General features: G+C 38.1%; 1 protein-coding gene across 2 annotated transcripts in view; it reads right to left on the reverse strand.

The window, feature by feature from the left end:
* Positions 1 to 12,068, reverse strand: part of LOC104586396 (ASI1-immunoprecipitated protein 3-like) — a 28,677-nt gene extending 16,609 nt beyond the window's left edge. Inside the window, exons 1-5 of one of the 2 annotated variants that reach the window (XM_010243632.3) lie at positions 11,749 to 12,068; positions 10,954 to 11,016; positions 8,886 to 9,644; positions 7,736 to 7,870; positions 7,152 to 7,235 (exon numbers count right to left, since the gene is read on the reverse strand). In XM_010243632.3, coding sequence (XP_010241934.1) covers positions 7,152 to 7,235; positions 7,736 to 7,870; positions 8,886 to 9,644; positions 10,954 to 11,016; positions 11,749 to 12,027 — 1,320 coding nt within the window. In that variant the 5' untranslated portion in view covers positions 12,028 to 12,068. Of the gene's footprint in view, positions 1 to 7,151; positions 7,236 to 7,735; positions 7,871 to 8,885; positions 9,645 to 10,953; positions 11,017 to 11,472; positions 11,535 to 11,748 lie in introns of those variants that run through there. The other variant, XM_019195847.2, reaches the window with a different exon arrangement.
* Between the last annotated feature and the right edge of the window lie 14,832 nt (positions 12,069 to 26,900).

Here is a 26,900-nt window from a genome sequence, read left to right on the forward strand (position 1 = left end):
TAGACACTAAGGCCATCCCAAAGGCCCCTTGTATCTTCAAGCTCTTCCCACATCAAATTCCTTTCCCTATAAGAGTTTGGCCCGTAAACATCTGTGAGAACCAATACAAACCCATCTTGAGCAATCTTCAACTTCACAAATACTAAAAAATTTCCAACCAACTCTTCCAGGCATTGTACTGTGTCCTCCTTCTATATTGTTATCATTCCTCCCGAGGCTCCCCAAGACAGTGCAAAAATCCAATTAATGCTTCTTTCTCCCCAAAAACTTCTAATCCACTTCCTATCAAGGCCAAGAATTTTAGACTCCTAAATCAACAAAATATCAGGCTTTTCCTTGTTGAGAATTTCCTTAAATGCTCTTCTTTTTGTAGCACTTCCTAGGCCCCTAATATTCCAGCTAACAATCTTCATGGAAACCACCTAACTTTGACCCAAGCCCTTCCTTCTCCCTCCCCCTAGCACTACATTCTTTGTCCCCTTCAACATCATTAATGAGCCTCTCAACTTCATTCATTTTTCTCCTCCTCTTCCCTCCCAATTTCTTTTCCTTTTCTAGCATAAGACCTCAATTCCTTAGGTGTATCCACCTTAAGGCCCACTGGGTCTTCTCCAGATTCACCTTTCTTATTCAAAATAAAGTAATTTCCTTGCCCCTCATCCTCCTTACTTTTTCCTATTATATCTTCCCAATCCAATTCCTAGTTTCTCTCCCTCTTATCCCCCTCTATCACTTTATTCTCTTCAACCTATTCTTTCAACACCTCCACTCTTCCCCTCCCCTCTTCCATTTCCTCTCCCACCACTCCAGTATATCCTCCACCTCCCACAAACTCCCCAAATTGCTCCTTACGATCTCCTTCAGCATCTCTCCCTACCCCCTCAACACTTTCTGGCAGCATATCAGCATAACAGAGCTATGGATAGGTAGTTAGTCTACAAGGGCAATAACAACACTGTTAGTACCAAAAACCAAACCAATAGAGTTACAAGGATTACTGCATGGAGTCGAAGGCTTAGGTATAATTTGAGGAGACTCCAAGACCCCCTCCTCGTTATGATCCAATTCAATTATCACATCCCCTGTATAGTCAGTCCTCAAGTTTTGGGAAGTATTCATGTTTGCATTTTGTTGAGAAGACCTTGGGCTTGCTACCCCAACTAGAATTTCATTAGAAGTTTCATGATACAACTGCATTTCTATCATCCAGAAACCCTAATCTTGCCACTGACCTGATAATAATTCCTTTTCTTCCTGATTCAAGTGGGTACTCTGCTTCATTTGGATTGGAATGCTTTCACCACTGATTGTTCAAGTCACACCCCTACCTCCCTTCCACTCCTTCAAAATCACCCTATTGTTCTATTGCATCTTGCAAGTATTGTTTCTCACCCCCAACACTATTACCTTCTTGTAGTTGTGTTTCACAGTGAAAAGAGAAGCCAAATGAAAGTATTCTTCCTGCTCCAACAACACTTGAACCATGTCATCAATGCTGCCAATACTGGATTCGTCATCTAAACTACTCCCCTCTTCAGAATCATCGCAACTAACCCATTCCCCACTGTCCCCAGCGTCTTTCCAATCTTCTCTATTTCTGGAATATCTTGGGTTTGGTTTATCTTGATGGGAAGATTGGTGTCTTACCCATTGCAGGGATCCTCCTTCGAACTCCAAACTTTGTTCGTTGTCAAGGGAATATGATAGACCTCTCCTATTGCCTTTAATCAAACCACCCCTAGCTCCACACATGAATCTTAAGTAGTCACGTGAGGCCATCTTACTAGCCAGTTCATCCGGGTGGTCTAACCCTGCTTTTGTTTCTTTCCTGCATACACTTCTACCTCCTTTAAGAGTTTACATGGAATCTTTCCTTTTAATCTCCACCATTGGATTATATTCAAGAAAATTTAGAAGCCTTTCCTTTGAAGGCAAGATAGAGTCTTTAACAAGCCCCTTAGACATTTCACCTTCCTCAAATCTTGCAGCAATCCAGCCTCGCTTTCTCTTCCACATAGCTTCCATCCTGCCAACTCAGCTTTATCTCCTTCCTCCCCCTTCCCACAATGTTTTTTCAACTTCTGACGCCAGCCACATCCTCCACCATTGTCTAATGGTGAATATCTTGATCAATCACGGCACCAGCTCTAGTTTGGCACCTACGATCCTCAACCAGACCGCTTGCAAGTCAGACATGTTCATCTCCTCCAGAACTCCACCACAAACTGTGGCTATTTGGTTGAACACTTGCTTTGTCTAGAGATTAAATGGAAGACCAAGGATCTTGACTTGAAAACTTCCACCACCAAGCTCCCCATTGCAAAGACAAGTTCTAGTTCACAATCAGAGATGGGCCCTTCCAACATTGGTATTTACTTTGGTAACCTCTTACTGGATATCTCCCTTGTGAAGAACAGTTGTGTTTTCATCAAATAGCATAAGCACAGCCTTTTCTTTATCCAACCCTGTTTGCCTCTCCCTTTTACACACTATCTACCTCCCTACAATTCCCAAAAACTTCATTCGGCTCAATAAAACCCCCCTTGTTAATACTCTTCCTCTCTGTTGTGAACCTCTTTCCTTCCAAGTGCAACTCGACCTTCCAACCTGATTTAGTAACAGCAAATATTGTACCATTAATAAAGCCCTTAAACCAATCCCTAGCCTCTTTACTCAAAATCACCATTGATCTTTTATCTTCTCTGATTTTTAGAGTTGAACCTCTGCCTGTTTCTTCAAGCAGAAACCTCTTCTTTTCCACTATTAGGTCCTCCTTCCATTTCATCGCCAGTGTGAAGTGCCCTTCCATCTCCCCTTCGTTGTCATTGTGCATCAGTCAGATGAGGTTCTTTCTGTATCTTGTCTTGCAAGCAATGAAATTATTCTTCACCAAAATACCCAAGTTTTACCATCACCTCTGCTCCTGTACTTTCACACAATATGCAGTTTATCTGAGACACCTTTAGGATAGGAGACTTTCACCACCAATGTCTACCCTTTTTTGCTCTACCGTGAAAGCAAGGGCCCTTGCTACCTCCCCACCCTCTTTCTAAAACTCCAAACATTTCTCACAATCATGAAGTTGAATTTTTGTAAATTTAGTTTCTTGCATTAGTAAAATACGAGGTTTCCTTTCTCTCAGAAAGGTGCCCACTACCAAAATTCTTTTACCCGACACCAACCCCTGAACATTCCAAGATATTAGCTTGTTCTCTTCTACTGTTGACTATCTTCAAGGAGATCAACTATTCCAATTAGCATTGCCAACATTGTCATTCAATCCCCATGCTAACCTCAACACCTCTTTTGATTGCCTTTTGTTCTTCTTTCATTTCTCCACCAAAAACATGTTCCCAATTTCCACAAAAGTGTCTCTATCTCTTCCTCAAGCCCTTTAATGGACACCCCTAAGAAATTCCCAATGGCCTATAGTTTCAACATAACCCAAGTGTAAACCTCGTTCTCATCAACATACCTTAGATTGACCCTTTGATATTGGCTTGATGGAAGTGGGCAGACTTCATCTCTACTCTCTAGAAGAATCACCACAAGAGGTTCTGGAGTACCTAGAGACGAACCATCAATTCTCTTCCCAATTGTCATCCAACTATCCACTCCTTTTGGCATTTGTTTCAGTGGGAACTAAAGCACCAAGAATAGCTTCCCCTTTTCTTGCAAACCCTATCTTGATCACTTCTTGTATTCCCTAAGGGTCCCCTAGTGGTGGTTGGACTGCTTCTACGCTTAAATTTCTTTCTTCTAAAGTCAAAATAAGTCTTGTGTCCTCATTCATCATCAATAGTCAAGAGGCTTCCCCTCGCCAAAGAACTCACCTGATTACTCTTCATACTTAATCAAGAAGTAGGAAGGAGCCCAGTTCGGCCACCTCTTTACCTTTGCCTATTCCTTGGTACAGTCTAGACCCGTGTCTAACTTTCCTGGATGGCCTTTTGAAACAAATTTTGCCTAGTCTTTGGGGTGGCTCTTGGTTCTTCAAATGAGCTACATGGGTGCTCGGGTTCAATTCAAATGAGCTACATTAGCAATTTTATTGATGAATGTCTCTTGATCTCTCTCTTTCAATTGTCCATTTAAAATTTGAAAACCTGATGATGTCATTCCTTTCTTCCATTTCTTTCATCAACATTTTTCCTTTAACTTCTTCCATGAAAATCCCTGCTAACACCTAGTGAATTGTTGTTGGTTCAACGTTAACTGCCTCTCTGAAGTCCACCGAAGCTGGCATCCACTCTGGTTTTATTTTTGGCCAAATTGTAAAAATATGCATTGCATCCCCACTACAATATTTTCAGCTTGAGGCAGAACTCCAACTCAACAAACCTTAATCCTAGCATTCTTAGTAGTGCCACTGAAAGCTTTGGAGTTGTCCACTCCCAATTAGCCACTACACAAGTCGCCTATGCCTCTTGCTACCTCATTGCCCCACAGATGCAAAGATCATAGACCCTAATCCAAATATAACCAGGGATGTCCCCCGCTTTTTGCCAAACTCCATTAGACTCTACCCAAGGCTCAAGGTGAAGTTCACTTCTAAAACATCTTGAGCCTGTATTCAATACCCTCCTTATGTCCTCTTTTGAGGGGAAGATAGAAGGCATTTCTCAACATCTAATTTCCTTAAACCGAGTCCCTTAGGGCAACCCCAAACCCTCTTTTGTGGGGACATCCATTACTGCATGGCTTTTGGATTTTTTTATTTTCCCAATTCTTTGAGTATTTTTCTATTTTAGGACTATCTTGGGAATTTTACATATCATTAGGTTCTAGTATAATAGGCATGTTATTTAAGTCTGTCTTAAATTGCTTTTAAAGTTTCAAAGTCATAGGATAAGTAAAGTAGGAATTATGATTTTTTTTCTTTGGTCAATATATTCTTTATGAATACCCTTGGACTGAGCTCTATAGTTGAGTGAACAGTAACCTGAGCTCTATCGCCTCTCTATAAATATATCTTGTAAGCTAAACTTTAGTTGCAATTTCGTAATTTGGGTAATCCCTATTACTTCCAAATATATACATCTTGTAATTGATTTTTGAGGGAAAGAAGGACTTCTAACTAGGATTAAAGTATTGATATGATACACCTCGTATTGGGCCTATCATATGGGTATCACTGTATCAGTTTATCCAGATACACATGGATACACTGATATACATATTTTCAAAACTTTAAAGGGTCTCAAACCTTTTATGGGGCCCTCTTATTATAATAAAATAAATAGAATAAAAAGGAGCATCATCCATATCGATATTGAAGCATCGATATTTTAATCCTTGCATCTAAGTATTTTTCAGAGTGGTGGAAATCTTCCTGGTGTTTTTGGAGAACCTTTGTTCTCCTCTTCTCCTTTCTTCTCGTCTCTTTCTTTTCCTAATTCTCCACTGCAGGTTTAATCAAAATCCTCCGGTTAGCATCTCCTTCAACTCTCCACAAGGATTCAAATCACTCATTTGGGACCATCCAAACAGCCTAAGTAAGCATCTTTATTATCTCCTCAAATTTTTTGATCATTAAGTATCAATCCCAAGTTTTTTTAATCGCGTGGAAAAAATTATTAGTAGTGTGAGCACCCCCAAGTATTGGCTAGACTTAGCTAACCCCCCACTTTCATTTTTATTTTTTACAAACCCCCATCCTGGGTAATTACACTCCAAAACAAATGGCTTGTCTACCATTTTTTTTCTTTTTATGAATGGCTTGTCTACCAATTTTCAATCCAAATTTCCAATAAAAATCCTCCTCTTGGAATTTTCCATCTCTCTTAGAAGGGAGGACTTCCAGCCTTCTCTAAACTACTAAAAACCCTTTCAAATTAAATTGCCCCATACATCTCACTATTCTAAATCTGCACAAAATAATCATAAACTAATTCCATCCTAGACCTAGTTCCTTAGTTCTTGTCAATTTTGTTTGTTCAAGTAAAAACTGATAGAATGCTAAATCTAAACTAAAAACCTCTGTAGGTCAATTTGCACATCTTAGATAGTTCCCATAAACTCTCCTAAAGCTACAATCCATCTCTTTAACTCTTTCCTTTAAGTTTTCAGTCCACTTAGCTCCCATTTGACCTACTCATCCTACACCAAAAACGCTTACCATCTATGAATTGCTAGTTCAGATAGGTTCCAAGATAGGCACATGAAAGGGCTGATGCTCTAGCTAGGGGTGGAGTCACTAGAGAGGTCAGGGGACCACCTAGCATGGAAGGGTAAATGTATCTAGTTCTGACAAATGTGAGAAAGCAGGTTACAGTTTGAGAGTGGCCACTGTGTGAAAAAACACCAAAGGTTAGGACTTAGGACAATATCTAGTACACCCCTTTTGAGGCTGTTTTCTGTTTCCCCTCTCTCCAATATCTTTTGCAGGGTTGATAGTTTGTATTATTATCTCATGAATAAATTTCTTTTGCACTATTGCTGATAAGAAAATTAAGTTCAGTCTTGTTGGATCATATAAAATAGCCCCTACTAGATCTATCCTTAGAGGACATTCAGATGGCATTCTATGGACTTCGGATTGCAAATTTACAATCCAACCTTCGCAACTCCAGTGCCATCAGGGCTTGGTCATTTCTCTAAATCCACAGCCCAAAATCCCAAAAGTGGGTCATATGTGGATTAAGGGTCATTACCAAATGTTGATCCCAACTATCTGGTATCCAGGGTGTTGGGTGGAGTGGATTGGACACAGACCTAAACTTTGGGGTGGTACATGGATTATAGATCAATTATTTTGATCAAATAACAAGATCAAAGGAATTTATTAACATAAAACAATATGGAAGTACAACTCATAAACCCCATCAAGGCAAGGAAAAGAAGGGAACAACCAAAAAAAGCCTATAAACAGCAAGCAAAAAAAAAAACAATACAACAAAGCTAATAGTGAACACTTCTTAACATCTCTAGCCAAGCTATCAGCTAAAGATTTCCAGGTGAGGAAAAGAAAAAAATAAAGGGAAACAACTGCAAAAATTTATCTCCAGCAGAGATTACTTTTTTGGATCAGCTATATCCAGGAGAGAATTTATACTTTACCTAAGGGTATGGGTACTGGTTTTGTTGATTAATATAATTTTATACTTTACCTTCTCTCGAAAACAAATGTAAATCCAGGAGAGCATGCATACCTTCAGTTCATTTGGGGACATATTCAGAACTGTTGAAGGTTCCAGCTCTTTTTTCAGTAGACGCCTTGCCAGTAGTGCATTGTTCTGCAACAAGTTATTCAATACTGAATACCTTCAGACTGGACATGATAACAATTTTTTGGAAGACAAATAAGAAGTGCTTCTCAGAATTCCCATTCTATCACCTCTTTAATCATTCCATCTAGGACAGGATACTAAACAGCAAAAGTGATGAAAACTTAATGAAGAGACCAAACAATGAAACAAGTTAGTAATAATCTAACTTTCTCTGAGACAATTTATGGAGAAATAAATATATTGCATATAATACACGTATGATAAATTTAGACTAGCACAATTTGGACCCATGACCTTCAAAGACAGCTTTGCACTTTAACCAAATATTTGAGTTGTTAAATATTTGGTCTATATACTTGTAGAAAATTAAATAAGTATATAGTTATTGTTGGGGCTCAGGTCAGGATGAATCATAGAATATGAAATTATGGCAGAGAATGATACCATAAAATGCTACTTGAGGATTCAGATAATCATGAGTTAAAAGAACAGGTAAGTGTCCAAACCTTGAGGTTAAATACTAGTTGTCTCATCTTCTTATTATACTTCTGAAAATCAGAGCCAAGAGCATCATGTGCAGCCTTCTCAAGAGCAGTAGCTGCTGGAACAGCAGCATCCGGCCAGCGAATGGTTTCATCACCCTGTAAAATGCAAGAAATCAATGTCGTATCAGCTTCTTTGATGAATAGGTAGGACCTTAGGAGTAATAACTAAAATAAGGTATCACTTGTTTAAAAAAGACAAAGGAAAAAACAGAATGACTACAAAAAATTTTAAATATCAGAAGTGAAAAGTAATGTACACTTGTACAGTTAGCAAAATATAAGTATGTACTTTCCCAAACCAGACCATTGTCTCTCCCCTTGATTCTAGTGGTGTCTAATTTCTTGCATGGTGCTCAATTGCTAAGGGGAGTCCCTCCCAGGTAGTATCTGATTGTTAATCCCTTGTCAGGCTAGGAATCAGCAAGAGAATTAGCAGATGATGACATATAGTCATAAGGAAATCATGGTTTTGCTGTTATGAGGGAAATATCAACTAAATTAGCAGCTGAGAAGGAAAATTTTGTAATAGGAAGCCAGACTTCAATGCATACAACTATGTGAACCACTGGGGTCTAGTTTATATGCATTTTTTGGGTAAAAAATATACTTGACAATGGTAGAGATTGGCAAAGATGCATTTCAGATAAGCTTGATAAATTCTCCATTAACAATTTTTGGTTGCAGGTTCCTAGGGCCCCAGGACCCTTAGATTTGAGGGGGGAAAGGTAGTTGCATTATAGTTTCTTGAGTTTTGTCATAAACAGTTGGGATAGCCCTTGCAATGTAACCCATCTTCATATGTAATTTAAAAAAAAAAACAAAAGGATAAAGGTTAATATCTCCTCAGGGTCCCACTGATATCACTTGATCAACATCATTACCTGCAGTTCTGAATATATTGACATCTAAACATCATAGTGTTATGTGAAAATTATCAGAAATATCCTTTTTTATAAGGTATAATGTGGTTAAAAAAGCAAAAAATTAAAGAAAATTAAAGAAATGTACAAGAACTTCTATTGATAAAATGGATGGTGCATAACTTTACCAGTCCTAAAATTTTATCCAAAGAAAAGCATATCACAATCTTCAGAAAACGTCCCCCACTTACCTTTGCACTCCTTTCTTTTGTTCCATTTACATTTCCTGCATGATTGTTGCCACTTGGATTATGATCCACATGAATTGATCCACCCTTTTCTTTATCTCCTACCTGCACATCATCCTTGGAATCACATACAAATTGAATTCCCTGTAGGGTCTTCTCTAACCATTTGTCACGATAGGAGTCCCCAGTCAGAGCATCAAAATTTGATAATATTATATAAAACTCTGAAGCATCACTTGTACAGCTTCCTGGTGTTTCAGCTTTTAAATTTTGGTCAGGTCTGAAGGATGCATCATCTTCCCTTGAAACATCAAGGGGTGACATGTTCTTTCTTCTCAAAGATCTTTTATTCTTCAACTGATCCTCTTGTTCGGTAGGAACATCTTCAGGCTCAATATCAGGAAGTTCTCCTAAACGCTCTCGAGTCTTCTTAACAAGTAGATCAATTTCACCTTGTTTGTTGTCCTCGTAATCTTTATCTGTCAATTTCCAAAGTTTCCTCTCCACGGTATCATAAACCTTTTGGACAATAAAACCAGGATGCTGTGAACGTTGTGGAAGCTGCTTGTTTAAAGGGACAAAGTGTACAACACACTTATGCATTACAGATTCTGCTGGAACCTCATCTCGATGAAAGCTATAAAATAGCTCTCTGGTATCACGTGCTTGCCAGCTGCCACCACCTTTTTTCTCTGCCTCTTCAGGACGATAGAACCACTGCCCTGTAACCATCACACTCCCATCATTTGTCTGAGCAATATCCTGCAAGAAAATTTCTATGACTTGAAAAGACTTGTACAACAAACTTCTCAGTACACCAACTCTAACGATAGGAAGACCCAAGAGTATACTAAAATTATAAAAAGGAAATTAAAAAGAAGAGAACAGAAAGCAAAGCACGCATTTATGATTCTACATGCAAAGCTGATCATACATGATTTTGGGAAAAAGATTGATATCAACTATATTCCTATATGTTGAAAAAAAAATGTTTAAAAACACGGGCATGAGAATAAGTACCAGAACCATTACAAGCACAAGGTGTAAGCCTTGAGGTATGAAGCTTGAGCCTCATCATTTAGAATTTACCATTTTCTAACAAGAATGAAATTAAAGAAGGCATAGAAATGTGCACAGAAAGGAATGAGGAAGAATGGGAAGGAGAGAATCATGTTGTGGGAAGAAGAGAGAGTTCAAAACTGAGATGAGATAAAGGAAAATTGGAATGGTTTAGATTTGTAAGATAGAAGAAAAAAAGAGAAAAGAGTGAAAAAGAAGAAGAAATCATACCTTCATAGAATAGATGGATAGAGGATACCTCAAAATAGCTCCATCCAAATTGCTATTCCATAATCAAATTCTGTACTAACCAACATGGATTTACAGACCGTAGGAAGAGAGATTGACCAGCCTACTTTCCTACTTCAAATAAGACTCAAAAGAAAATAAAAACTCTACTCAATCCCTTCAGCCGCTGATATCCAGCCAATAAAGTAGCCACAGGTTTACCAGAATCCCAGTTCACATCAAATAGCTATCTCAATAACATTTCCAGACGGACAAAAATCTACAAATGAAAGAGATATCTACAGTGTGCTATTTGTTGATAGAAGTGGATGATCACCATCAAAAGTCTTCTTTGATCTGTTATAAAGCCTCAATTTTAACTAACAAGAAAAGTAAGATAGTCACCTGGTGGTAGAAATCATTGTCGAAAGCTATCTGTGATATGATTTCATTGAAAAGGCACTCAGTGCTCAACTGTAGCTTGGACGCTTAAGGTTCAAACTCCTATAAAGATGTCTCCAACTCTCCGTATGATTTTTTTTTTTTGATCAACAAAACATGTGTGACAAGACTTGAACCCATGACACCCATATGATAAATTTGTCATACAGGTTTTTTTACAAATCTCTTGTTCAATGAGAAGTGGCTTGCACACTTTTGTTAACATGAACAGCAATCAGAATTTACCAGATGGATAATTTCAAGGTTCAAAGGACCAGATAAGAAAAACAAATAGAAAATTATAAAATACCCAAACAAATGTAGGAAATCAATAACCATTCACCTTAATGATTGCAACGTAAGGCTTCTGATTTGTATCTTCGGGAGTCAGAAGTACTGGGTCGTCCTGCATGACAACCACAGGAAAGAAGTATTAAATTGAGAAGTAGGATAAAAGTCACTAAAACCTTTCTCTATTCTTTGACATAGAATCATGGAAGGTTAACCTGTCAAAACTGCATAAATTTTCAGGAGAGTGTGGGCATAACATCAACCTCTAGCATCAAAATACCGAAATATGGGACTCAAAATGCCTAATACCGGATACCATAGAGAATTAAAAGTACTTTTAGTATGTTTTATCCGTTCCTTCCAGAGAAACGTTGAGCTCAACTACAAATTTAGACAAAGAACAGCCAGATTGATAAAAAAGGGAACTTCGGCTTGAATGAACTTCATGAATTTTCATTATTTCATTTAACCCCACACATTTTGCATAACTGCCCAGCAACATAGAGAGATGAATAAAATAAAAAGACCGACTCATCTGATAGAAGTAAGTTTAGAAGGAACTTTCACGCACTTCTAGGAAGCAAAGCAACATCCACATAAGAAATTAAACTCCGTTAACTCGACTTCTCGTCACTGAACCAAGGAAGTGACACATAAAATATCAATAGAAGCTAAGAAAAAACAAGCACTTCTCATAAATGCGAGACAATTCTACAAATTAAACAATGCAGAAAGAAAACCTAAGTCGAATAGAAGCTTTGACAAGCGATTCGGCATTAAAAATGAGAAATCGATATGTGAATGGGAGAGAGAGAGAGAGAGAGAGAGAGAGAGAGAGAAGTCTTACGATTTCAAATCGATTCCCATCGTACTCAAAAGCACTGTAATGGCTTCGCTTATGTCTCCCTTTCCCAGTGACCTTGATTACTTCTCCGATCGGCTTAGCATCCTCCTGCACTGCTTCTTCTTTGTTATCGCTGCTTTCTGACTCTTCTTCTTCGAGCTTGGCTTTCTTCTTCTTTTGACCTGCATTTGAAGAGGACGAGGGAGGCCGAGTGGTTTGAGCTTCTACTCGCTCGTCTTCGTCGTCGCTGGTGGCGACCTGCGCGAACCGTCTCTTCCTCATGGTTACCCTCACGAGAATCGGGAGAGAGAAGAAAACGGGTTTTGCCCGCCAAGGGAGCTGGGCCTTTTATAAAGACCAAAGCAAGGATCTGAAAATGCCCTCTAGATTTCTCTAAATATCTGATCTGCCATTTATCTTTTGTTTAATTGGTTTTTCTCGAACATGAACACGAAAACGGCGTGTAATTAAGGCGGTGTTTCGAACTATTGAATTATTGATTGGCGTTTCTCAGAAAACGGGGCGGCATAGGTATGTTATTTTCTTAGAAATCGTATTTTCAGATTTTCTATTTGGTACGACTGGTATTGTTACCATAAAGGCGTCTTTTAATGCCATGTCAACATATTGTTGTTATCAATAGTAGAAAAAATGGGAAAACACCCAAGAGATGACATACCACACCATGTCAACATGTTGTTGCTAAAATGAAAAGCAATAAAGAGGGTGTTTTCTCATACCACACCTTTCCTAGTTTTTTAAGGCATGGTTTGGGAAAACATTTTTCAAAATACGATTAACCAAACATTAGGCATTTTCCAAAAAAAAATGGATGTTAAACGTGGCATTGATGTGGCATGGTTTTTTGGAGAAATGGCATTAATGTCAAATCACCTACTTGGCGGGTGTTTGGAACCAATGTTGTGTCCTAAGAGGTGTTTTCTTAGAAAACAATGTTGCATAGGTATGTTTGTTTTCTTTAAAAAAAAAATGTTTTTCAGGGTTTCTATTTGGTACCATTATTGTTGTTGCTACATAGGCATTTTTCAATGACATGTCAACATGTTGTTGTTAGAATAAAGCAAAAGAAGAAAACACCGTGCACACCTTTCTTGATTTCCAATGTGTGGTCTAAGAAAACATTTTTCAAAAAATGATTAACCAAACATCAAGCATTTTTCTGTAAAAAAAAAAATTATAAAAAAAAGCATATTTCAGATGTGGCACTGATGTGGTGACATTTTGGATGATGTTTCATGTTTGGCATCAGTGACATTTCCTTAGAAAATGCCTCCACATCAGAAAAAAAATGGTGCACCAAGAAACACTCTTTATTTGGTCAAAAAAATGGAAGAAAACGACCATGCATTGGAAATCAGGAAGGTGTGGTCTAAGAAAGCGTTGAATCTCGTGTTCTATCGTTTTCATAGTTGTTGCTAGCAATGGTAACATGATGTGGATCTAATGTGGCATCCAACATAGTAGGCATTTGAATTCATTTGCAACAACCTTCATCGTTTATCTATTTTGCATTAGTTACTCCTCAATTTTTCTCAATTGTGACCATCAAGTGTGTCTTCATTTTCTTTTTCATCGGTTACTCCTCACTTTCACCATTCTCTATTTTGCATCCATTTTTCATCTTTACTTCAATTGAAATCATTGTGAGTTGTTAGACTCTTTTAAGGAAATGCAATTTCTAGTCATGTAAATGGTGGTTTTCTTTTTTGTTTGAATGTGATAATATTTGCCTTTTGACACATGCAAATGTCATGGTTGTTCTGTATATGGAAGATTGGTTATAGTGGTCTTAAGTCCCAGTTGTTCTATGATGATGCTTTTTATTTTTGGTTGTCAAATATTGTTAATTTAAAATTCCTAGGTGTCTCTCATAGTAATAGGAGTGGTAATGTTTGTCTAAGTTTGTTATGTGCCTAGGTTGTGGTGTGTTGGTATGCTGTCTCTTGTATGTGTTTGGTTTATTGGTTTTATTGTTGGTTTTGTTAAATTCTTGTTGTTGTTTGTTGGTACTGTTTTGTAGTTTGTTTGTTATATGAAATGATATTTTGGATTACCAATTGCTCTATGAAATGAAGTTCGTCCTATCGCTCACCACTATTCCTCTATCATTCTCTCTTCTCACCACATTGTTAAATTTCAAATCAACTCCCAAATGAAAGACCCGCAATACATGAATACGTGAGTCAATTAGAAAGACTAAGCTTTTGAAGTCCATGAAGATTAAGGAGCATGAGCTTCATTAGTTATTTTGTTCTCCATAAGGAGCATGAGCTTCATTAGTTATTTTGTTCTATCCTCTTCTTTGTTCTTTTTCTATCGAACTTCCTTGAAATCATAAACAATTGAAACTAGTAGCAAAACCAACATAGGGGATTCTCAACTAAACCTCCTTGAGATATTTCACATTTTGCAATTTAATGGGTGATGATCCAAGGGTGGAGAGAGAGTGTGGATTTAGATCTAGGGCTAAGGTTGTATCTAGGGTTGTTAGGGTGCTTTAGGTAATCCTAAAAGTGTAAGGGAATCTAAATGAAAATCTAGAGGGGGGTTAGAACGGAATTCTAGGCTCTATGGGGTATGATGTGCATGATCCAGTGGTTGGGTTAAACCTCAAGATGCTAGGGTTCATCTCAACCAACGAGATCACACAAATTAAAATCTTCGAAGATGGAAGGATAAAATGGGGAATTTTGTAAAAAAAAATTCAAGGGGCGTTCTAAGGTGTCTAAAAAAGATAATGATGGGGTTTGATGGCCTCGAATGGTGTGCCAGAGTGAGACATCGTAATTCAGAGTGTATTGAACAACAAAGGTCATCCAATTGGGATTTTTCTTGATAGAGGGGTAAAATGGTCATTTTGGGTCTAGGAAAATGAAGGAAGGTTGATTAGGGTGTTTAGGAACGTGACGATAGGGTCTAGATATATTAGATGGCATACTGCGATGCATATCTTGAATTTGGATAATTATGACCAATGAGAGCCCTCAGCTGGGAATCTTTGTGGGTGAGGGGTAAAATGGTCATTTTAGGGACTGAAGTTGGGTAAATGGTTCATTGGGAGGCTGATGAAGGTTTGAAGGTGCCAAATGATGCGTAACGACGGATATCATGAATTTGGAGAGTATCAAGCAATGATGATAATCCATTTGGAATCTTTTTAAGTAAAGGGTAAAATGGTCATTTTAGGTTTTAAAATTTGATAGATTGTCATTCAGGCAGCTTTGATGAGGCTTGAATGTGTCAAATAATGTGTAATGATGAATATCTTAAATTTGGATAGTATCGGACGACGAGGATGATACATTTAGAATCTTTTTTAGTGAAGGTTAAAATGGTCATTTTAAGGTCTGGAGTTTGACGGATTGATGATCGGAAGGTTGATGGAGTTTTTGATATGGTTTAAAAGTGTTGGATGATGCATGACAATGGATCTCTTGAATTTGGAAAGTATTAGGCAATAAGATAATCCATTTGGAATCTTTTTGGTGAATAGTAAATGGTCATTTTAATGTTTGAAGTTTAACAGATCAACGATTGAGTGGCTGATGGAGGTTTTGCTAGGGTTTGAAAGTGTTAGATGATGCGCGATTATGGATATCTTGAATTTGAAGAGTATCAAGCAACGAGGATGGTCCATTTGGAGTCTTTTTAAGTGAAGAGTAAAATGGTCATTTAAGGTTTAAAGTTTAACGGATCAACAACTGAAAGGTTAATGGAGGTTTTGATAGGGTTTGGAGGTATTAGATGATGTGTCTCAATGAAAATCTTGAATTTGGAGAATGGTGGGAAATGGGGATGGTCGATTTGGAATCTTTTGAGATAAGGGGCAAAATAGATATTTTGAGGTCTAAAATTAAGTATACGGTTGATTAAGAGGTTGATGAAGGTTATATTAGGGTTTGGGCGTGTTGAGAGAAGTGTCAAGATAGAGATTTAAGATTTTGAGAGTGGCAAACAACGAGAGTAGTCGATTTAGAATCTTTTTAGAAGAGGAAAAATGAGTATTTTTGGGTTTGAAATTGGATGGATAGTTGATTATGAGGTTGATGAAAGTTCTTGTGAGGTTTGAGTGTATTAGGAGAGGTGTTGTGATCAAGATCTACGATTTTGAGAGTAGCAAGCAATGAAAGTGGTTGATTCGAAATATTTTTATAAGAAGGGTAAAGCAGATATTTTTTAGGCCTAAAATTTTCTGGGTGGTCAATCAGGATGTTGATAAAGGTTTTGGTAAGATTTAATGGTCTTGGGCGTTGTATCGTGATGAAGATATTTGATTTTTGAGAGTAGTGAGTGACGAAAGTGGTTGATTTGGAATCTTTTTAAATGTACGGTAAAATGGGTATTTTTTTGTCTAAAATTTGATGGATGGGTATTCTAATAGGAATGTGTGATAGCTTTAGAGGTGTATGAATCGTGAGAATCTAAGTTGTGGGTATTTCAACTAATGAAGGGGCGTAGATGGAATCTCGGTAGTGGATGAGTAATTGAGGGGATTTTAGGATGGAATTTGGTAAAGTGGCGTAGATTTGAATTGCAAAGCTGTTGGAAGGTTTTGATCATATTAGCGACATATGGATCATAAGTTTTAGGCTTGAGAAATTTTGTATTGTTAGATACATCGAAATAGAATCTTTGATGGATGAATAATGAAATCAAAGAACTTAGGGCTGAAATTTGGTGTGATTGATTGTTCAAAGGTTTTGTTTCATGTGATGGAGTTTGATTAGGGGACAAGTTTGGTGATGTGGAAGAATCATGACCATCAAATGAGAATCTTATAGATTTAACGATGGATTTAAGGGTATTTAGGTTGAAATCTGGTTTCATGGGGTTTTAGCATATTCCAAGGAGATTGTTGAGGTTTGATCAGGCATCTGGGGTGCAAGAAGTGAACTAGAGAGGGGACCGAATAAAAATCAGGTCTTGATAGGAGGGTTTTGTACATTCTAGGCCTTATCCACCTCCCTAAACATTTTAACCCATAGCCACCCCAAAACCCATAACAAGTTCCAAATCCACCCTGTACATGAAAATGCAAAACCCTCCCCACATCAAGGGTAGGGCGGGTTGGGTTTAGAACCTACACCTAATTTCCTATTGTTTCTTGTTATATATAAGTAATGAATAAGTAAAATAACATGAACGAATAACAAAAATTCCAATTATTTGATTAAGACATGTGATAAACACATAAACTATCAATTAGCCTTCACATAAAATTCAATATATTATTAAATTCAAAACCTAATACATAAAGTTCATTTGCTTTCCAATAATATGCGGGTCAGGTTTAGACTAATACCATACCATACTCATACCTATATGGGTTATAGAATCCCAAAATTCATCATTTAAGAAAAAAGAAAAAACCTTTCAGGGCAAGTTCCAACTAGGTAAGGTAGAAATTTCCATCCCTAGATGAGGACATATAGGAGAGATGCCATGTTGTTGAATAGTTCTAGTCTATAGGGAGATAAGTACTGGGCTAGATAGGTTGTTGGGCCAGTTTAAGTTATCGAGAGCTCTTTGGTTCATCTTGGGACATGTGGTGGCACGAGCCTGGGTCGCACAAATTGGCCTCTTTATTTGTCCACCACTTTTGAGACCGAGACGATCAACTTGTATATCAGGTAATGAGAGGTTGGCTTGGTTGAAGAAAGTAGTGATGTTGGATAACAAAGTTGTACCATCATTCCATGGATAGGCAAAAGTTTCCTTGTACGACATGTGAGCTATAAGCACCATCTCAGGAGTCATGTTTCTTTTGCATGTACAGTTTGCATTGGTGCTAGTTAGAGCTATCCCTAGATTAATGAATGCATGTCATTGGTCAAAATAAAGTGAAATTTGGACTATTTGTGGCAAACCAATCCAAGCTATTGAGAAGTCTTTATAACAAGGAGTCTTGAGCGATTGGGACTTCATCATTTTCTTTAGGAGTTTGTGGAGAGAGATTGTTTGGAGTTCAACTTAGTGCTCCTTGACATCTAGGAGGTTGGTATGTCCTCGTCTAGTTCTAGTTTGGCAACGGAGCTAGCTATTGACCATAGCAACTCATTTAAGGAGACCATCATGGTTGAGGTTAGAGAGATTAAGGTCTATAGCTACCAATTTGGGGATGAATTTTCTTTCGAAGTCAAGGTTGAGGAGGCCAAGTTTCGAAGACCAGTAGGGGATGAAGATCTCGAGGCTGGTTGCTCTGATGCTAGGGGTGAGGTCAAGGTTGAGGAGTCTGAGGACAATGATCTCGAGGTGGATATACTTGGCATGTTAGAGGACAAGGTGGGGAGTTGTTGAAGGAGGGTGCTTAGCTCATCAAAAGTGTCTTGGGGCAAGAAGACATGGAGAATATCCACAAAAAGTATTATATACTCGAGAAGTTTGAGATGAGGGTGCTAGTGGAGGAGGAGTGGGCCTGCTAGGCCCCCATGGGCTGGCTGTATATATACAAGGATAGACTTACAGTTGGTTGTGGTTCTCGATAAACAAGCAAGTGGATCAAATCCTGGTGGAACATAGCTGGTCTTGAACTCAGTGAGGTTCTTTATACTTGCAATTTGCGCAACTTGGGTCTGTCAAGGATAAGGGCATTTGGTTATCAAGGGCTCCTTCTTCCAACCACAATTGAAAGGAACAATTTTTCTATGTGAATGGGTTGGAGGCATGGTGGTTGGCACGAGATGATTAACCCCTATTACTAGCTTGAGACACCTTGAACTGGTTGGTGAAGAGCTTAAGGTTTTCAAGAATTTGGTCAATGTTGATGTCAACATCAAGGAGTTCTTGTTTGAGGCTAGGCTAGTTAAGGGCTTGTTGATCAATGTTAGGTATAAAAATACCTCGATCTGACCAAATTTGTGTTTGTACTGATGTTTGTTTTTACTTGATGCAAATATGGTTAATCATCATATGCTACTCAAGAAAGTAAGGAAGAGGAAGCATGCCGAGACAAAGCTGAGGTAGGCAATCGTCCCCTAGTGGTCACTAAGGAACACACCAAGATCTTAAGTCATAACTAGGTCAATTTGGGGATCTCCGAGGTGGCTCCTCGTGCATTGGAAAGGAGGTCATTTGTGCGAGAGTTGTCTGTCCTTGTCACTAAGTGATCTTTTCTTGTAGGGTGTCTTTTTTGTGAATTCGGTCTATGACTAACTCACCCTGTTGTCAGCCAAGGTGAAGGTAGAGGATGAAAGGTTGAAGGCTAAGGTGAATGTAGGCATAGAAAAGGCTCAGGTGGTAGAAGAGAAAGACAGGGAGGTTGAGTAAAAGGTTGCCAAGCTTGAAGACCAATTGGCTGAGAAAGGGGCACGTGTTGTAATTGCATATAAGGCATCAAAGGATCATCAAAATGCCCTAAACAAGTATGGGGTGATCTCCTTCATGAACAAGTTCTCAATGTGTGGGGTGAAGGTTGCCAAGCATAACCCTGGCCTTGATCTTAGTTATCTAAAATTGAGGCCGCCTTGGAGTCTTTCACTATTAAGGAGGTAGTCATATTGGGGATTGACGACATGCCCTCCAGTTCAATGTGACTCCTCTCTTTTCTATGATTGTGATGGGCTTGTGTGCTCGTGAAATTTTGTTTTTCTTCTTCTTTTTGTACTTTGTAGGCCTTAGGAGTCCAACATCATATTTTGAATAGGAATGAAAAAAATTCTTTTGAACTGAGCTCTTGTAAATCCTACATGCCTAGTTATTTCCTTAATTTGTTTATGTAATAACTTAGGTCGCCTATCCGAAGCCATTAAACTATGCATGGTCGAATGTTGAGTTAGCCTGACTAGATAAACTTGCCAAAGTGGCCCATCCGGGGCCTTTGTGAGTCAAGTTAGGATCAGGCCAAGATGGTCAAACTTTGGTGTGGTTGTATTGGTTCATTGAGTTTACTTGTTCAAGGTTCATTTCCTTCAAGTCGTTTAATTCCTCAGCTAAATCTTATAGCCCTTCTAGGCGAGGTCGGTTTATACTGGTGATTAGGTTTCTGCCTATTGGTGCAACTAGTGTGTTGGTAGAGTCCAACTTGGTGGCTTAATTGCTCGAATGTCATTCCCTACTAAGCCTAGCTTAGTTAGGTCTTTAGGTGAACCACATTTGGTGGTGGCTTGGTCATTGTGACAACTTGGTTGGTACAACCAGGGGTGACCGTCCATTTGCTTTAAGTGACATGTGTTAGTTTATACTAGTAGTTGAGCGACTTCGGTAATGTACAACACTGTTTCATTTGGCAGCTTTGGTGCTCGACTATCATTCCCTATCGAGTCTAGTTTGGTTAGGTCATTAGGGGCTTAGGGCCTAGCTGTCATGCCTATAGAGAAAGGTATTTGAAAAGGAAACCAAATCTCATTAATACCTAAAGTTAGAATGTACGAACAATATTGGTAAGTTTTTTGTTATCTGAGCTTAGGATTCTTCAGGTTTATGAGATTCCAACATTGATGCTTGCTATTGGCTTGTTATTGAGCTTAGGTGCTTGTCCCTTAATTCTGTCTTTCTTGTGTCACTTTAGGCTTGTGAGGCCACCTAAGGAAGGGTTTGTCTTGGACTTCGAGCAGGATCTGTGTCCTAAGAGATGCTTAAAAGGGTAACAATCGTGACTTGGAGCCTTCAGGGACTGTCTAAGGTCATTTGGGGTGGATCATGGGCCGGGTTTAACACTAATGGTAAGTGCTTTAACCTAGGCTTGGGCCTGGCCCAGCCTGCACCCCGGGCCTAGTTTGCAATCCCAAACCTGGCCCTACATGAAACCAAGCCAAGCTTATGAGCTTTTCAAACCTATGATATCCAATAATAAAATTTAATTACTTAAAATTTTAATTTTAAATAAATATAATATAATATAATACATGCAAAAGAAATATGGCACAAGCCAAAGGTAAAATTCAGCTTAGCTAAGCTTTGGGCCTACGACAAAAAAACGGTATAGATGAGGGCAAGGCCTCCATTCCCATTCTTGAGCAATGTGGGACTTGGAACAACACTAAACAATGAGTACTACCATTGAGTGTTTTTCTAAGTCCCACATTGCTTAGGTAATGAGAATGAAGGTCTTGCCTTCATCTATATAAGGCCTTGCCTAGGAGGAGAATTTACATACTTGAATTGTCCTAAGTGTTCATACATGTATTGACATGTGTCAATTAATAAATCTTTATTTATATGGTAAAACTTAATTTTTATATTTTATATAAATTAATAAACATTTACTATAAAATAAAATTGAGTTCATATTAATACTAGGGCTGCAAGTTGGGTCGGGTTAGGTTGGGTTCAGGCCAACCCTAGCCCAACACTAAGTTCTAAACCCTAATCCTAACCCTAACCCAACCTGATCAACCCAACCCTAACCCTAACCCAAACTAAATTTTTTCAACCTTAACCCTAACCCAAACCAACCCGAAGTCAATTTAAAACCTCATAAAATTTCTCAAATTTAGATGTTAACTTTCACTATATATATTAATCCTATATTTCATTAGTATTTGTTTGTTGATGTTTTTGTTGTTCTTTTGGTAAAAAATTCAGAAAAACAAGTGTTACAAATGACTATAGTTTATTATGAGTTAAGGGGTCAACCCCAACCCAACCCAAAGTTAAGGCGGGTTCATGAATTTCAACCCTAATCCTAACCCGAACATCAACCCGACCAACCCAACCCAACTTTTTCGAGCTGGGTTAGGTTTGGGATCAGGCCAACCCGGCCCAAGTTGCAGCCTTAATTAATACATTGTTATAATATTCTGAAAATATATATTATTTTATATTGTGGGTTAGGCGAGGCTTGAAGTGTTAGGCCCAAGATGGCCCAAAACTTTTCACGATTGATGCGGGTCTGGGTTGGATTGAGCTTGCACACAAAGACCTGGTCCTAGGCCTAGATATTTTGAGGTTGGGCTAGGCTGGGCCAAGAATGATCACCCCCAGGGGTCATTAGTTTAGGAGTCTTTCTTTGTCATCCTAGACTTTTAAATGATGGACTTGGTTACCTGAGGCCCAAGGATTATAGTTATTCTAGGACAGTCATTTTGCTCGGCTACCATTATAGATGGACTAAGTGGTCAGGCAGTTAGGGTACTTGTACAACTTCTTGTTTTGATGGGTCAGATGATGTATTTTCTCAGTTTGGCTACCAAAGTGATAGTGTCAACTTGTCAAATGCTTACAATATTGTCTTGCTGCTAAGGTGTTCCTTGGTTACAAGACAACAACAACACAGTAAGGTCATCGATTCAACTCTAAAGGTTCTTTCTTGTGTCCTGGGTCAGACCTCTTGAGAAATCTGTTGAGGATATGGTGGAGGTTTGTTTTTAGGTCGGCTCCGTGCGAGAATGGAGACCTGCTAAGAGAGTAGTTGATTCTAGGAGTCTCCTTGGTTATTTTCTCTTTTGAGCCATTCAAACCCTTTAACACAAACAAAAGTATTTTGAATCCTAACATAAACTATGTTATCATTTTGATCAATTGCAAATCCAAGACCTTTGATCAATTGGGATAAACACTATCATAACATCAACTTAGTTATAACATCTAAGCAATTAAAACAAAAAATTGAGATTAAAATATTTTCACTCTAATCATTTTAAGAAAAACATATACATCTCATAAATGAATCATTGTTTCTCCAAGATTTTTTTTGATATTCTCAAGCATATAGGGATCTAAAAACTAAAAAATAGGAAAGAAAGCATTGTTCCTAACACAACAACATTTAGGACAATTTTGCATAAAAAAGGGGTTGTAATTTCTAAAACACCAAGAAAAAGATCGCCTTTTGCCCTTCAAGAATATTAGAGTGAACAAAGATAAAAGGGAAGGACTCTACTTGGTTTGCCTCCCCGGTTTCCTCCTCAACAAGCTAGGGGCTTAGGTTGGACCCAATCTGAATCAAAACTTGTGAAGCCCATATGTGCAACCCAAGGTAGGGCCACCAGGTGTTTCAAAATGAACCAGAGAGCTCCTGATGACCCAAATTGGCTCAATCACATATCCTACCTAGTATTCATCTCCCTAGAGGATTAGAACTCCTCAGGTACACGATATCTCTCCTATACAACCTCCTTAGATAAAAGGTACGCAATACACTACACTCTAGCTCCTTGCTTCCTTTATTTCCTTATTGACTAGTCTTCTCAGCTTGGCTCAATAACCCCTTGCTCACTAACTAAAGCATCAAAGAGCTAGGGAATATACCTTAGGACTCTCCCCTTTTGCAAGTCTATGAGCAGCTTTATCCAATCGCTCACCTTGATTCATCCTTTTTTCCCCCACTTTATCCACTAGTCAGATTCTAACTATAATAGATTGGCATCATCTGTGGTAACCGACACCAATGGAGACTTCCCAGAACTAGCTCCTCGATTGTGGAGGAGAAAATCGGGGAGGCAAACCAAGTAGAGTCATTCTCTTTTATCTTTGTTCACTCTAATATTCTTCAAGGACAAACATATTTGATGAGATCTATTTCTTTGTGTTTTAGAAATTACAACCCCTTTTTTATGCAAAATTGTCCTAAACATTGTTGTGTTAGGAACAATTCTTTCTTTCATTTTTTTTAGTTTTTAGATCCCTATATGCTCGAGAATATCAGAAAAATCTTGGAGAAAGAATGATTCATTTGAGAGATGTATACATTTTTCTTAAAATGATTAGAGTGAAAATATTTTAATCTCAACTTTTTTTGTTTTAATTACTTAGATATTATGACTAAGTTGATGTTACGATAATATTTGTCCCAACTGATCAAAGGTCTTGAATTTTCCATTGATCATAACGGTAACATAGTTTATGTTTGGATTCAAAATACTTTTGTTTGTGTTAAAGGGTTTGAATGGCTCAAAAGAGAAAGTAGTTGAGTAAAGAGACTCTTAGAAACTTAATCTTTATATTTTTTTGATATTATTTAGAATCATTCTATGGTGAATTCTTGGGCTGAAAGTGTGATGGAGATCGAATTCTTTATTGATGGCAAGTTTAATCCACATCTTGTGATATTGATTTTTTAGTCTATAATTATTATTATTTTTATTTTGTAGAAAAGATGTATTAAGGTTTTTCCTGATATAAGCATTAGAAATTAGGGTTTTCCAAATTTGTTTACATTGGAGAACATATTGGTGATCGTGGAGAATGATGGAGAAAGAGATCAATGGTTTCTTGTAATTTGTTTGGATTAGATTTGGACCATCACTCTATCAGCCCTAGTTGTTTCATTCTATTGTATTGTTGATTATTTGCTTATTCGATTGTGAATCATATCTAAGAATTTTTTATCATAATCTCTGTGAATTGATGCATCCTTGGGTTTATTAACAACTCCTTAGATCTCTGATTAAGTGATCAATTTTGGACTTAGGTAGGTGTTTGATGGGTCATTCCATGGACCAATTCGGATCAAACTTGTGAAACCTATTTAGTTTTAGATTAAAGGAAGATAGGCCCATTTCAACATGGACAACTATATGGGCCAAACAACTTTTTACAATTGGGCTCTTATACCAAGATAAGTTTTATTGGATAAATTGGCTCAATAATAAGCTGAAATGTGTTAAACTCAATGGATCTGGGATTTTACAAGATTTAAGTTGGTTCTTAATCAACTATGTGTGATGTGCTATGTGAATGCGATTCATACATGGGCCATAAGTGCTTAGCCCATTCAAAGACTTTATGTGGCTCTTTATGCCAATCATGGAAGAATGCACTTCATTGTCATGATAACCGTGGATTATTGATTGATTCCCCGCTTAATGGTTTATTCTCTTGTTTCCTTTCCAAGAGGGAACCCACAGGAACCCTAGCCCATTTAGGGCCCATTTGAATTTCACTTTATGAGAGTCAGTATGAGCCAATATGGTAAGACCTAAAATGGCGTAGGGACTAATATAATTGTTCCCTCATAATTGACATTGGTGCTATTAAACAGTGTATGCCCTTAGCTCCAATTAGATTGATGTACATTTTAACATTTATTGCAAATGAATAAAGTACATAATTAATTCATGTTATCTATGGTGTGTTTATGTGTAATAACCTTAAATTAGGCACTTATGAGACTCATGTTAGTTTAAAATTTTCATAGCCGTTAGATAGACATAGGGAGGTTTATCCTGCCAAGGCTGACACTAATGTGCTGCCAAGTCAGTTGGGGTGGCTTGTCTCAGCTACCAGGGTGAGACCTAAAGCACATGTAGTGTAAGTTTGCTTGAAACCCTGAATCAAACCATTATCTAGTTATGCTTTGGAACTTGGAGACAGAGGGGCAAAACTAAAAAATTACACCTAACCCCTAGACTCGATTATGGTACTGCACTAGGTGCTGGATTGGCCTGTCGTTGATATGCCAATCAATGAGATCCTTAGCAGGGGGTCAAAACTTGGGTATGTTCGGATAGTCTGAGAATTCACCTGAGTGGGTGATCATAGTGACATAATCAATCTCTTTGTTGGACAAAGTGAGTGATTGGGGAATGCACTCTCTCTGATGGAACCCTAAACTGCCAGTAGTTGATTTCAAACTTGTTGAGATTTGTTTTGCAAAATAAATTTATATAGAGATATACATATATATTATCGTTTCACAAAATATTAGATAAATGTTTTAATTCCTGAGATCCATGTAAGCGAAGAGTGCAACACTGTACCTTGCAGCCGAGGGAGTGGCCCTCTCTTGTCGGACAGTGTTTGATCATTATGGGCTGAGAGGTTAAGTGTAAGATCATTTTGGGTTTTTACCTGATGGGCTAATCTCACTTAAGTCTATTGTCCTTGGAACTTCATAAGGTGGCTGGACCCAGGGATCATTTAGTGAAAATGTTGGGCCTGTTAAGAGCCCATACTGATGGGCTCAAGGGTTAACTATCTACAATAGTGAATTCGGCTAGGCCTTGTAACAGAAGGCTAGGCTGAACCCATATGACTTTTGTGGAGATCAATATTAAGGTGCCACACCATACAAGGAGAGCCAAGCTAACCAGCAAATTAAAAGGGAAGTGAGCCTGATAACTTAATGGGCCTAAAGCCTAATTCGAATTGGGTTAATTAGTTAATTAAAAGAGGGCGGATTTGAGATTAGATCTGCTTCTAAATCAACAAGAGGATAAGATATGTCTTATCCACTTAAGAGTTTAGATCCAAATAAAGATTTTGATCAAAGAACCCTTTCCTGATAGGATTAGGAAGCTGATCCAGAGAAGTTATAAATAGAGGGAGAAATCCTTCTATTAAACACTTGCAAATCCCAGATCTTGTCTTGGTTCTTGCCACCTTACCCAGTTCGATCTCCATTCCTGGATTGATCAAGAAAGGTTCTTGATTCTGATTCTTGCTTGAAGAATCAGATATGAAGTTGTGCTCACATCCCCTGCATGATCCTTGCTGAAGGATTGCAATTTTGTTGAAGAATTGCTTTGCTGATCCTGCCTCAACCTAAGCTGTGTCATCTTCAGTGGAGGTGGGATTTGGTGACCTCTTTGGGCGTGAACACCTACGTTGGGAGCTACTTGCATGGATTTCGTATCAGTATATCCCTCATTTAATTTTGGTTTCAGATTTGGTCCGGTTTGTTTCAAGAACGAACCTTGAAAAATGCAGTTTTTCTAAATCAAGGAATAAGATTCTTGGAAGGGAGAAAGGAATTTTTGAAATTTCGCCTAGCCACCCTGCATGGTTCGGCCATCCATAAGATGGATCTCCCTTCCCTTCAGGTGCTAGATGAAAGGGAATATCATAAGATGACATCTCTAAAGGTCTTCTGTTATTAGCATCAAAGCATACTGAATTGGTGGATAGAGATGCACCATAAAATTGGGTTATCTGTTTCATGGTTTTTAAAAATGAATCGGTGACCGAATCGGTTAGGGGTCCGATTACCAATTCGAACGGTCCGACCATTTGACCCGAATGGCCAGCCCTTTCTGGCAAAAAAATAAAAAAAATAAAAAAATTGGAAAATGGTTAAAACCGTTCGAATGGTTAACTAAACGGTTCTGTGGTTTGCTAACCAAAATCAACGGTTTGGGGAAAAAGGTGGTTTTGGGGGAAACGAAATCGGTTAGGTGACAGGTTCCTAATTTTTTCGGTTCGACCATTCGGTCCGGTTCAGTTTTGAAAACCATGATGTGTTTCACTAAGACAATAAG

This window comes from Nelumbo nucifera, chromosome 6 (assembly GCF_055504915.1).
Source record: "Nelumbo nucifera cultivar China Antique chromosome 6, China Antique-T2T, whole genome shotgun sequence".
Lineage (NCBI taxonomy): Eukaryota > Viridiplantae > Streptophyta > Magnoliopsida > Proteales > Nelumbonaceae > Nelumbo > Nelumbo nucifera.